Below are 14,220 nucleotides of genomic sequence, written 5' to 3'. Positions count from 1 at the left end.
CTGTGCACAGATGTCCCTGGAACCAACTTTGATTTGTCAACTAGACAAAATGCTGAGTCATCTGAAAAGAGGTCACAATGAGGGACTGCCTGTAGGCATATCCATATCAATTGTCTTGACTATGTTAACTGAAGTTGGAAGATCTGGTCCACGCTGGGTGGTGCCATTCGCTGGGTAGAGTATACTGGATTGTACAGTGCTAGACTGATTCAGGGCTCTCTGCTCTTGACTGCAGATGTGATGTCTGTACTATTGCTTCAAGTTCCTGCTGTCTTGACTTCCAACGGTGATAGACTGTAACCTGGAAATGTGAGCCCAATACACCTTTTCTCCCTTATGCTAACTTGTCAGGGTGTTTTATCATGGTGCAGGAAAGAACGTTAGGACAGTGAATAAGGGGTGGATTTAACTGGGCAAGTTCCTGGGTCATGGAAAGTCCCTTCACATTCTTTCCCTTACTTTTCCCCCCACCCCCAAAGAAAACTAGGGCAAGGAGAGATTTGTGTATCATAGCTTGGGAGCCTTGAACCTTGAAAATAATGACTTTATTCTCAATCCCTTTTTGAGCCATCAAAACTGCAAATCAATTTAATCATTCCTTATCGTGTATCCACAAGTTCTTCAGGGGCTTTCTAGAAGTCCTCTTTGCCACACTGCTTCTTACTACACCATCATTCTTTGACCATCTCAGCCTCTAGGTGGGTATTTTTCCACACTAGATTTTTATCATGTTTAACTTTCTATAACATTGGGCAAATTACATCATCTCCTTAGGTCTTTAGCACATGGGAAAAATAATGATTCCAACTCCAAGAGGTCAAAAGGCAAACACCCCACTGGTCACATATATAAAATTATTGCCTTTATATCTACGCTCTAAAGCTAAATCCAAAGCCTGATGAGCCACCCAGATGGCTCAGTGAGTGAAAGCACTGCCGCTAAGCACGAGCCTAGTTCATGGTTACGATACCACACTATGTCTTTGTGCGGGATTACTGGGGAAACTGAGTGAAGGGCATACAGAATGTCCTACATTCTATCTTTTTATAAGATAGTATCTTGCTACAGACATCCCAGCTTCTCTAGATTATTTCTTATGAATGTGAAGCTACAGTTACCTCTACAAAAGTTATTATTTGGGAAAGGTGTTTTAACATTTCTATGAATTTCAAAGCTATCCTATGCTGCTACGTATCTTCTCTCCTTCCTGTGAAGTGAAATAGATGTCAGATTACTTTAAATGTAGCAACTAATACCAGAAGGTGGCACTGTTATCACATGAACAGTAAGTTACTGTTTTTAATGTCAGTAGAGTGGACCACTGGGATTTCACCAATTAATATTATAAACAGTAACCAGTCCAGCAATAGTTTTCAGTTCAAGTCATTTAAATATTTTTACATCCATCATTCTTGCGAGTCTGTGTACATGTATATGGGTGTGGACACTTGTGGAAGACAGGACATCAGTAGTAGCTGAGAGCTTGTATCTGATCCAAAGGCAACAGGGAGGGGTGGGCATGGTGTGGGCTTTCGAGACCTCGAAGTCCACCCCCAGTGACAGAACTCCTCCAACAAGGCCACACCTCCTAATCTTTCCAGTTCACCACCTGCAGACTAAGCAAGCAAATACGGGAGCCTATGGAGACATTCTCATTCAAATCAGAGGCAGGTTGGTTCCCCCAAAGATGGAAGTTACAGGTGGGTGTTGGGAACTGAACTCAGGTCTTCTGCAAGAGCAGTCAGTCCATGCTCTTAACTGCTGAGTTCTCCAGCCCCCCCCCCCCCGCCGCCACAAGCAATAAAATATAATAAATATAAAATACGTACAACAGTTCTGTGGATAGTGAACTTTCAGTCATTTCTCACCTGTTACCTTTTCAATATTCTATCACCCTTACTCTTCTGTTGAAACTCTTCGTTGTTGTTTTTTGCTTTTTGGAGACAGGGTTTCTCTGTGTAGTCCTGGCTGTCCTGGAACTCACTCTGTAGACCAGGCTGGCCTCGAACTTGCCTGCTTCTGCCTCCCAAGTGCTGGGATTAAAGGCGTGCGCCACCACTGCCCGGCTGAAACCCTCCTTATATTCTCTTTTACTTTTGTGACTTTTTGTGTGACTCACTGAGTTTAACTATACAAAGACTGCTTCTGTGTATATTGGTGGAATGACATTTACTGGATCATAGTCAATTTTTCAGTGGGTATATCACTGAACACACACACCCAGCTCCTCTCCCATCCATAAGGAACTGCTGACAGGCCCAATAGTGCACTGCATTTCAGAGGTAAGGTCAGGAAGATGGGAAAATAAAGCAGGATTTGACAATGAACTAGACACAAGGAACAAAAGGAGACATCTAAAATCACTGCTGTTGTCTTTGGAAATTCTAAAACTGCAGGTGACTAAATCTGTCTTTCAATTGAATATAATTCAATTGAATTATAAGCGTAATTTCAATATATTTTCTATTAGTGGCCGGTCCTTTGCTCAGTGATGTGTTTACTCTGGGCAGCAGGCACTGGGCTAGACTCTAACGTGCAGTTCACAACAGCCCATTATCACCAGGAAGACTTCACTTGTTTGGGGGCTGGCTGCACAGCTCAGCCCCTCTCCCGCGTCTCCCCACAGGGCAGGCAGCATTGGGATCTATGTCTTCTGCAATCAGTCCTGCCTCAGCTCAGCCTGACCAGTAAGCTTGAGCTCTATGCAGCTCAATGACTCCAACATGCTTCACAGGCAATTTCCACATTTAGTTTTCTATTTCATATTAGAATATGTTTTTTAAGTAAAAAGAGCAAGCTTTCTGAACACACAGACATTTTCTTTGTACAATTTCATATGAAGCTGTCTTAAGAATTCATGGATCTGCTGGCCCTGTTGGTATACACTTTTACAATTCTAGCACCCGGGAAGCAGAGGCAGGAGGATCTCTGTGAGTTCGATGCCAACATAGTCTACATACTGAGTCTCAGGCCAGCCAAGACTACAAAGTGAGACCATGTCTCAAAAAAAAACAAACAAATAGCAACCTCAAACCCCAAGAATTCAAGGATCTGAAATTTCTTTAAATTATTTTTATTTTTTGGTTTCAAGATAGAGTTTCTCCGCTTAATTCTGGCTGTCCTGTTAAATGAAATCTCTTTACTGAAAGGTAAGTAAATGAACTAACCAAAAATGTTTCTTACCAGTTCTACTGATTTGTTCACATTAACACTGAACCAAATAAAAGGGGAAGTGAGTGAAAATGAACTCTGAGCAGTTTATTCTCAAGTCATTACAGTGTTCCACCGACTGGACATACAAAGACGGCAGGGTAACAGTAAACATTAGGAGGCACATTCCTGTTCTGAAAGGGGATACATTATACACACAGGGAAAAATACAGCAAATAGTACAGTATTAAAGTAACTGCTGACACTTCAGATAGGACATATTTACAAGAAAATATGCTTTAAAATACTTAAATAATTTCCACAAGCTTACAAAAGAATTGAGATAAATATTAGGAGATCCTGATAATCACAAGAACATATTCCTATGCATTTGAATAAATGTAATTCTATAAAAAGTCCCAAAATAGAGCTAATATTTTATCACCATGAAATATATCAAATTACTGATACCAAAATATGATAAAATGAATGCGCACTGTGGAGGCTGTACCAAAGCAAACAGCGCCAGGCTCATCAATACTGCCAGAGTCTGTACAAGGGTCCCTAGGCATGTGCATGAAAAAGGAACTTGTAAAAGAGCCTGGGTGATGAATACGGCAGCAGAAGGGTGATAACTGCCTAACCAGCTTGGTGTCCTATGGTTTTCTAATGCAGGTGCACAGAGAAAACTACATAGAACTCTAACATATTAGCTTATGAATACAAAAGGTGAGTGGTACGTTCTTGTGCTGGGCAACTAAATAGCACATTTTAACCCTAGACCACTGTAGCAAATCTTCCGTCCTCTAACAAGTAGTCTTAGAACATAAAAAGGCAAAACACTAACTAACACCATGACTCCAAAACACAAGTCTGAGACTGGAAATACCACAGAGCAGCAGCCTGGGAGAAAGGAAACACTTAAGATGTTGCCACAAAACAGTACTTGCTCAAACCAGTCTATCACTGAACATCGGAAACTGGGTTCTTCAGAGAGGTGCTTCTATTTATAATATCCCCACTGTTCAGTGCATACTCACATCTGGTTTTCAAGACATAAATATTGCACAGGTAGTTGAACACCAACATTCTGGTGTCTCTGATATAAAATGCTATCTTACTTAACCTATCAAACTACGCTACTGAAATTAGTTTTCTCAGACATTTAAAGCCAATCATGTAGGACTTTGGGGTACGATCCTAAGTGAGATGAGAAGACACAGGCACTTGAGTATAGGTTACTACTGATGACAAGGGAGAGGCCACAACAAGGCCATGACTAAGGGCCGTTTTGACTTAGCATATGAACTGAAGTCTTTCACCGATTCAAATTCAGAGAAGATCTATTTACAAAACTTTGATTTAAAAAAAATCAGTTCTTCCCAAAATTTATGACCAAATAATTTTTACTGAAATGAAATACTGAGCTTTTTAAAACAAGTGTCTCAGGCTGCAAGTTGGTGATACAACCCTATAATTTGGGAGGCAACTGAGGCAGAATCACAAGTTCAAGGGCAACCTGGTTTACAGAGCGAGGTCAAGGACAGCCATGGCTACACAGAGAAATCCAATATCCAAAATAAAAATAAAAATAAAAAAATCCCCTCCCCAGAAAAAAAAATCTTAGCTCTAGCTGACCTCCAGCCTCCTTCTTCTGCTTGCCTTGTTCCACTGCCACCTACACCAATCGTCTAGTCAAATCTATGCAAATTTTCCACTCACCTGGACAGCCAGAATATCATAAATGGTTAGAATTTCTAAACAGTCCACATTGCAATATAAATTCTGCAGCACCACAGACCTCATGAGATTAGAAATTTTTGTCTGGAAATGGCCCACTTGATAATGTTAGCTGATAAGAATGTGTAAATATTGAATATTTCAAAGGGAGTCATATTAGCATGTTTAAATGACCAAGATAATAAGAAATTTTAATGTTTTAAATTGTTATTTAAAATTTCAAAGTCACTTAAGAAAAAAAATCACACACACATTTTTATCACCCAAACATATAAAGCTTCAAACAGTCAATACGGACACAGCTTTTTTCCTTCCTTTCTTAAAGAATTATGTTGACTTGGCCACTCCCTAGATTCTTGGTTTGCGGGCTTAGAGTCCACCCACGAGACAGTATGACATATGCACTGAGATCATTCACCCTCTATCATCTTTGGCGAGAAGCCTCACGGAAGGGCACTGAGGGTGAGTGGCCCAGGCAGCCCACGCGCGCCTCCTCACACATCGCTGACTGGCAGGCTGGCGTCATCTAAGTCCACTGGCTCGCCATCTTCTCCCTGAGGGCCGTTTTTACTCTGAGGTCTGAGCAAAGCCTGTTCAGTCACTTTGGAAGCTGGCTCTCTTGGAGAGACAGTCTGGATCTTGAAGTTCCCTGGCTTGACCTTGGCAAGAGATTGGTAAACTCCTCGCTTCTCCATGGCACAGCCTGAGACCAGAGAGTGGCTGCGAGAGGCTGGGGAATGTGAGGCGGTGGCTGCGGCCCCGGCAGGACGGACAGCGAATTTGGGTTCTGAAGGCCAGCCGGAATGCTCCTGGAAAGAGGAATGGTGGTTAGACACAGCCAATCACCAACGACAAAGTTAGTCACTCAATGTGAGACTTGATTCTCTGAAAAACAAGCAACACACACACATACACACAAAGCAGAAGCATGAGCCATGCAGTGTAAATGTGCAAGTTCCTTCCCAAAGCAATGCATTTTAGGGGTGAGTTCAAAGCAATGATAGCCAACAACCAATTCTACGAAGAAACTAATTCTGTTGCCAAAGCTGAATTTGGTAGCTTATGGCACTAGTCAGCCTAAAACGAGATACGGTGTTCCAACAGCAACTGAATTGTGTTGAAAGAGGAGTCTACCAGCATTTAAGAGTTATGGGGATTATCCCAAGTATTGAAAAAGATAAATGTAAAGCATAAAAATGCAAGGCCGTAGATTAATCAACAAAATCAACAATTAATAAAAATCAAGACTTTTCAGACATGATTTTGTCTCATAGTCTGACAACTTGTTTTTTGCTTCTCTTAATTTCACTGCAACTGACTGCAGTGGGTTCAATTTGGTTTATTTTGGGAAAGTCACATATTCGAGTGGCTTAAGACGTTAAAAGTAAAAAAAAAGGGTACAACTGAATCACTTTTAAAACTGCTGAGCCAAGATCAATTGTAAATACTGACTTGATTGTAATTATAAGGACAAATCTGAAGACACTGCAGTGTGCTGTGCAGCTCCTGGTGTGTGCTCATTTAGGACACTCGCTGCTTTGAAAACAGTACCACAATCAGCAAACACCACAGGTTCCCATCACATGGTAAAACTTCACCAGAGCTATAAAACACCATGCAATTCTGGTGACAGTTTATCCAACATGGATGCACGCAGAAGTTTGCCTGGATCAGAAGAACAAAGGCTCATTTCAAGTGTTGTAGTATATATATATAAATCTCAAAATACATAAGACATGGAAATCAAAACTCTTGCAGCAATTCAGTCAGTTAGTTTATGAAGCTCTGGAAGCTTCCATCAGTAGGGTTGCCTTTCTTTTTTTTTTTTTTTTTAACTATACATATTCAACCTGATGACTACAGTAAAATACTTTGCGTTAGTGATGACAACTGCAAAAGGCAGTCCGGTTAACTCAACCTTCTATGATCAGCTGTAAGGAGGAGCGAGTCCAGGCCTTCTACTAAGAAGGCACATTTGCATGAGAGCCCACATACGTGCTGCATTCACCAGCTCTTGATGTATACCTCTGTATACAAGGGTTCGACAGCCTTCTGGCCTGCCGCATCTGGAACACAGTGCAAAGCTAAGATTAGAGTTAACCTATATTGGGAGAGGGAGGAAAAGAGAGAATTCTGCTGATAGTCACAGCTGGACAGTCCAATTTGCCCCCACCACAAAGCACAGAACACAAACACCCTTCTCCAACTTTCCCTCTTCCCAACAGACGTTGTTTTTGCAGAGAATCTCATACTTGATTGTTAAAGAGTCACATAAAATGCAGGCAGTTACAAAACTAACACCCACAAAAGAGGTTTTTAGGTATTCCTAAAGAAATACTACTATAATAATAAATGATTAGGGAATGGGAAAATTAGATTACTATCTACTGATCTGTCATTATCACTAACAGAAAACTAGTAAAAGATAGTAAAATACTGAAAATACAGGTGTATCTAGGTATATATAGAATCCACATCATAAAGGCCATGGTATGGCCACCAGGACAGTTGACAACAGTGATACCTTTAAGGTATAATTTCTCAAAAGGGTTTGCATTTTCAGAACAGAGATAAATGGCCAAAGTATTCCAAACCAAACTATTCCTTAGGATGAACTTGAACAATATGAATAACACGTGTTTCTCTGGCAATGTCCAAGCAAAGCATTTAGTTGTTTCAATATTACTATCAAACTACAGAAAAGATAACAAGCTTTTGTATCACCCTGATAGAAAGTAAAATAACAACATGAAGTAGAAAAAAATGAATGGGAACAGAAAACTGTACTTAAGCCTCTAGCTTGGTCACCACAAAGGACAAAAATAAAAAACTGGTAAATAAAGGGAAAACCAGGGCATCACAAAACCGTGTTTTGGTAGAACTAAAAGTCCTTGAACGGTCAGGCCACTGACGCACCGAGAGTGTTAAACTGCTACACCCTGACCCACTAACAAGAACCTAACTTCAAGAACAAAGGAAGAAAGGCTCTATTCTTCAGCCACTCAGTGTGTGCATAAACACAATGTGCACAGAAAGATGCATGGGACACTACAAGGAAGCTCTCAGGGTGCATTATTTTTGCAAGTCCAATTGGTATGAAAGTCAACATACAAATAATCTCAAGAAAGAAAGAAACTGAAGGATTAGGGGAGAGGAAGAAAACAACTTCAAAGGATGGAGGCCCTGTGGAGTTTCTCCCCAAGGAGAAAACCTACAGAAGAGGATGACCTGCCAGGTCCCCGCTGTGCTACGATGGCGCCAGAGACTGCTTTAATCCAACTGTGCATCTCTTCGGGGCTATCAGCCTAAAAGGAAATAAAGGGGATATTTCAGTCAACTTTCTCTCAAAATCACCTTCTATTTCCATAAATTTTGTACCTTGGTAATATAATGTTACCTGCAAACACATTCAAGGCAATAATTTATTTTTTAAAAAAAAGTTTTCAAAGCACTTATTTTTGTTTTGTTTTGTTTTTAGAGAGAGAGTTTCTCTATAGCCCTGGCTGTTCTGGAACTCTAGAGATCTGCCTGTCATCTTCCTGACTTTACCTCCTGAGTGCTGAGATTAAAGATATGTGCCACCACACCTAGCTTCAAAAGTGTGTATGTGTGTGTGTCTGTGTGTGCGCGCGCGTGCAGAGTGGGGTACAACAATTAATAAATCATTGGTCCAGCTGTCCCCAGCTTCAGAGGCCAAGAGAGCAGGGGACTCCACTGGAGTTGTCGTTACATCCCTGAACTGCCCAACAAGGATGCTGGGAATCAAACCAGTCCTCTGCAAGAGCACTTCTGAGCCATCTTTCCAATCCCTAAAAGCACTTTTTTGGTAAGCATGTGTTATTGGGAAACTAAACCAACATACACAATGGAGAAAAACACTCAGCCATTGAGGCTTTATTTTATTTTAAAATTTGTTTTAGTTTTGACACAGAGTCACACTAAATTGCTCAGGCCGGCCTTCAATTCACTCTTTAGCCAGGTTGCTCTTGAACTTCCTGTTTCAGTCTTCTGAGCAGTTAGGTTATAGGTATATGCTGTCAAAGCTGGCTCTAAAATCATTATTTTTAACCCAGGTTTTTATGAGTCAGGTTCTTTATGGAGCCATAAGATGGGCACTGCATCTTTAAACTCAGACATATCAAGGTATATAAAATGAGTGCTTTTTGAAAGGAAGTAAGAGGAAGAAACTAAAGAAAGACCTTCTTATTTTGCTGCCAAATGCTCTATCTAAACTTGCTATGTGTGTGTGTATATGTATGTATGTGTGTATGTATATATATATATATATATATATATATATATATATATATATACGCGCCATTTTCAAAGCCATTCTGGTACCATCTTACATATTAATTTTAGAAATAATTTCCAATAGGACAGTGAACTAAAGAGACACTAGTAGTCAAATTCAGAAGTAGTCCTCTTTCTTGATGAAGACTGACCAGTGTGAATTTAAACATCATGAGATCAGAATGTTCGGGGTGGGATGGCCATAGCATGTGGTCAAGAAGGGATGTAAGCACATACCTTCTAACTCCTGTCCTTTGAGAACCTCACTCCTTGAGAAGTAGATCTAAAATTAGATTCTAGTTTTCATGCCATGTTCTTCTATGCACTTTGTATATTGTATACTGAATTTTGTGAGTTTTAGCACTATTTTACTAACTCTGTGAATTTCATACACTGTATTCTGAACATATTCACCTCCTTCTCTAACTCCTTCCTCTCTACTCTGTCACCCTTCCCCCTCGACTTTTGAGAGTCCCCTCACCAACCCTTTCCCCATCAAGTCCTCAAGTCCAGTTTGTGTTGCACAGCTAATCTTGGAAGTGGAGCCTGTTATGGGGTGTCAACAGCCTACCAACATCAGTTCACTACAGAAAACTAAGTCCCCCCTCCCAGAATCTATCAAATGCCAATAAGTTCAAGGAACATTTTTCAAAGGACAGAACTCGAGCAGGCATAGGGCCGAGTGCGTTTTCACTCTGTGCTAGGAGCAGGACAACGACAGCAGTCAAAGCCACAACAGAAAAGCTGTTCTGATGGCTAAGTCTGACCTAGAAACATCTGAAAGCCCCAGAAACTCAGGCTTTACAAGCTTAACACAAGATGTGCCATCACCATGCTTGCCGAGTGAATGTATGAAAACTATGCATATGAATGCTTAGCCACAATGCATGGAGTATGATGCAACTCTAAAATGTTTCCAAAGGTAACTTTTTGTTGAAGCAGAATCTCACTATACAGCCCTGGCTAGCCTTAGATTCACCCAAATCTACCTGTCTCTGCCTCCTGCCTGCCTTTAATTCCAACAAAAGATATGAGCCTCCAGGCCCATCTATTTCCAAAGAAATTTTAATGACACAGGGAAAATGACAATATATGAATGCAAACACAATTTTATAGAATTAGAATGATCTTGTTTGCTGCAACAAACCATTGTTTTCTTAATTTTTCTGCAATAAGCAAATGTCTCATAAACAAAAACAAATGTTTTTTTTCAATAATTTCACTTATACTTGAGACTTTTCTTCTTATAAAATTACCAAAAATTATATTAAAGAAAAACACAAAAAGATAATACATTTGAAATCACACACTAAAATAAGTAAAACAGCACTTCCTTTCTTCCAAATGTAACTTTGATCCATGACACCAATTCCTAACATCACTTGCATGTCTGATCCTATACCCACCACCACCTGACATCCTTCAATAAGCTGCTAAACTATATTCATTAAAACCAAAGAGTTTTGTTTATATTTATTTCACCTCTAAATGTTATTAACTTCTTGTAAGAGAATCTATGATCCCCAAGAAGTGTCTTACCTGCACATAGAAAGTCCGAGATGTCGTCACGATTTCAAACAGGTTGTCCCTCATCATTATGTCACTGTCATGAAAAATGATCACCAGTTGTAGGTGAGTCAGTTTGACAGTTTCAGCTGTTTACTCAGTGCCAATCAATGTTAGAAAGAAAACGCTAATATAACAAACCACCCAGCCTTTTCCAGCCTTGCATTACTATTCACATGCTCTACACAGCTCATCTACAAAAGATGCATAAAGCAACTTTAGAGTCCAAGTATTTACAGTTCATTCAATTCATCATGGCATTGCTCATGCAACTTCTTGCAACAACCTGTTCTGCAGCACCTTTGAAAACTAAAAATATATCAATTTGTTAAATCTCAGAAATGGTTTATAATAATTTTTCCTTTCCATTATTGAACTACTTCTGAAATGTCAGTGGGTTGTTTCCTAATTTTGTTTTCAAACAAAAAATTAAATTACTTTACAGATTAAAAAAAGTTAGTTATGGCCGAGCATGGTGGCGCATGCCTTTAATCCCAGCACTCGGGAAGCAGAGGCAGGCGGATTTCTGAGTTCGAGGCCAGCCTGGTCTACAAAGTGAGTTCCAGGTCAGCCAGGGCTATACAGAGAAACCCTGTCTCGAAAAACAAAACAAAACAAAACAAAACAAAAAAAGTTAGTTACAAATCCACACAAGAACAGAGAAAGCAACATGCTGTAAGCTCATCATTGAGGGGAGGCCTGCTTCTTCATACTGTGCTGTGGCAGAATCAGGCAGTCCTTACCTTTGTTTGCACTCTTGGACTTTATGAACTTCTTTAAGTGGTATTACCCGCAGAGGTTCCTTTTCCTAGCAAAAAAGAGCACACCCAGGACATTTCCTGTCAAAAGCGAGCTATCTTACGTGGAGCTCAGGCCACAGGCCACTCTCAGATCAACACCTTCCTGAGACTTGCAGCAGTAGGACAGCTCTAGTTTCATGCCATCACACCCACTGCTGTCTGAAGCTCAGTTTCTGGTTTCAATGACAGTAACTAAGCAGCAGACTTGGTCATGGTAGACCACGAGGACCAGTAAGTATTCTACTGAGACACTTGGAGCCTATGCAGTACTTGATTTTAAAACAAAATCTCCCACTGGTTTCACAGTATTGAGGATTCTTACCTGAAATCATTATTGGCATACCTGCCTGCCAAATGGTGATTTTTCTAGCATCACTCACCTACACAGAATTTGAAGAAATACTATTTCTTCTCCACTTATTTTCTCTGAGGACAGTGGGTCTGGGAGCTTTTCACTCAGACACAGCCTCCTCATGACTGATGAGCACTATCTGTGCAGTGCACACCTGTATCGCTGAAGCTTGAGTGACACTGAGCATTGTCCCATACTTCTGAAGGCCTTTAGTTATTTGTAGTGCTTAGGAGTGCAGAGACTCTAACCCAAGGCCTCACACACACCAGTGATGCTTGCTACCACTCCACTCCACTCCACACTCAGCCTAATGACCCACTTGTAATTCCTGTTGGTTTTTCTACCAGAAAGTTCTCCTCACCTTTCTGTCTTTCTTGAACACTGAACCAATTATGAATTTACAAAAGAGCCTAAGAACAGTTGCTTGGAGCTGAGCTGCTGCAATCAGCCAGGGGAGAGTGTTCTCTTTGTCTCTTTCTGTTTAGTGTAGAAGAGTTCCTCACTCCTCTAGAAAGAGGAACACAGACTCCTGCAGATCGCAGCCATGACTTTGTGATCGCAGCCATGACTTTGTTTTGTAGGCTGCCTCCTCCCATGGATGTGGCTCCTGTTACTTGGTGACTGAACCCAGACTATCCCTTTAGCAGGAGCAGAACAGAACTGACGAGCTACACTTTTCCTGCTCCCCCTGTAAGGTGGTGGATGGTTCCAATCTTCTCACCACTGCTGAATTCCTTGAACCTGACTGCCCGGTGGACGTGGTGCCGCCAGGCTTCTTCCTGTACAGCTGCTGAGTGTTTATCTCAGATCAGTGTCTCATTCTTGTTTAGCATCTTGCCCTTCACTGTAGTTACATGAATGAGCTCAGTCACCACCCATTTATTCATATCTAACTGAGCACACAGAGATATATATTTGCACTGTAATACGTTATAAACATTGCGTATTCTGATACTCTCACTGCCCATGATCTGGTAAGAGGACTGTTTGTAAAGTGACTACTGGGTGACTAGCATTTTCTCAGCATGTTCTTGCTTTCAGATGTAAGATATTCCAGCTAACTGTGCATTTATGTCTCTTGTCCAGCTAGAATCTGCCATTTCTCCATGAAGTCTGGGTTCTTTTGGGGAGAAATGATCATTTTTTTAAGAAATGGAGCTACAGTGTATTTTATATTTAAATACACTCACGCCAGAACATATATTTATGTCTATGTCTGTTAAGTTATATCAAGAAGCTGTGCTTTTATCCCAAGAACCTTGGTTTCTATTATCCTTGATATATTGCCTCATTTTACTGACAAGTATGCATGTGACCATTCTTGTCTCTGTTACTCCCCACCCCCTGTGCATTTCTGCCCTTGGTTCTTCAGGCAGGGAAAGACAGCTTCCTCACTGCACATGGGCTCTGACTGTCTACAGCAGACTACATAGGCTGCTTCTGCCCTTTATAGCTTTCTAAAATAACTGACCCCTAAGATGCTCCCAATACAGAACACTGCCTATGAGGAACTGCAAATTTAAATTACTAAATGAAATTGGTTTTAATTTTAAAATGAAATAAACTCACTTCCTTACCACACTGGTTACATTACCAACACTCAAAAGCCACACACAGCCTACACAGAACAACACAGGCATGGAGCACATGTACCAGGGTGGGAGGCTAACCTGGACAATGACAGAACAACACAGGCATGGAACATATGTACCAGGGCAGGAGGCTAATCTGAACAATGACAGAACAACATAGGCATGGAACATATGTACCAGGGCGAGACACTAATCTGGACAATGTTGTTCTGATGCTCTCATTCAGAGTACGCAGCATATGAAAGCCCCACAGTTTTATAGAAGAGGGAGATTCTCATTAATGTATGCACGTATCTACCTGACATCTTAATGGTGCATAACTCAAACAAGGAAGGAGGGAGACTCTGGCTTTGACTCTGCCTTCAGAAAAAGATATCTCAAGTGAAGAGGTCATCTGAACAGGAAAAGAGCAAGCTAATGCGCAGCAGGGGAGAGAAGGTAGATATGCAGAGGGCTGAATGCTGCTTTTGGAGGATTTCCTACACCTCGTCTTCTAATGTCCCTCTTACAGAGATTTACATGTGGGACTGTTGATAATTTTAGATCTATCAAGATGGAACACTTCCTTGAAGGTAGTTTTATTTAAAACACATTTAAGAAATACGTAACTAACCAAATGTATTACAACCAAATAGACTGAAATACAGGTGCACTCAAAACCAGAACTGGGCCATTAGAAAACCAGAATGGCACCCAAGCATGCAATCACACAAGCACTGCAGTGTGA

At 40.7% G+C, this 14,220-nt stretch overlaps 1 protein-coding gene across 10 annotated transcripts in view; it reads right to left on the bottom strand.

Annotated features, from left to right (window-relative positions):
* Positions 1-3,055: 3,055 nt before the first annotated feature.
* Positions 3,056-14,220, bottom strand: part of Plekha1 (pleckstrin homology domain containing A1) — a 50,466-nt gene continuing 39,301 nt past the window's right edge. For 3 of the 10 annotated variants that reach the window (XM_029536706.1, XM_029536703.1, XM_029536707.1), the window contains exons 9-13: positions 11,493-11,557; positions 10,723-10,786; positions 8,106-8,195; positions 6,886-6,991; positions 5,401-5,699 (exon numbers count right to left, since the gene is read on the bottom strand). In XM_029536706.1, the coding sequence (XP_029392566.1) occupies positions 5,485-5,699; positions 6,886-6,991; positions 8,106-8,195; positions 10,723-10,786; positions 11,493-11,557 (540 nt within the window). In that variant the 3' untranslated portion in view covers positions 5,401-5,484. Of the gene's footprint in view, positions 5,700-6,808; positions 6,992-8,105; positions 8,196-10,722; positions 10,787-11,492; positions 11,558-14,220 lie in introns of all 10 variants that reach the window. The other 7 variants (XM_021207471.1, XM_021207462.2, XM_029536711.1 and 4 more) reach the window with 6 other exon arrangements.

The sequence above is a fragment of the Mus pahari genome, chromosome 1 (genome assembly GCF_900095145.1).
Source record: "Mus pahari chromosome 1, PAHARI_EIJ_v1.1, whole genome shotgun sequence".
Lineage (NCBI taxonomy): Eukaryota > Metazoa > Chordata > Mammalia > Rodentia > Muridae > Mus > Mus pahari.
Note: the sequence above shows the minus strand (reverse complement) of the source record. Positions and strands in the feature narration are given on the sequence as shown.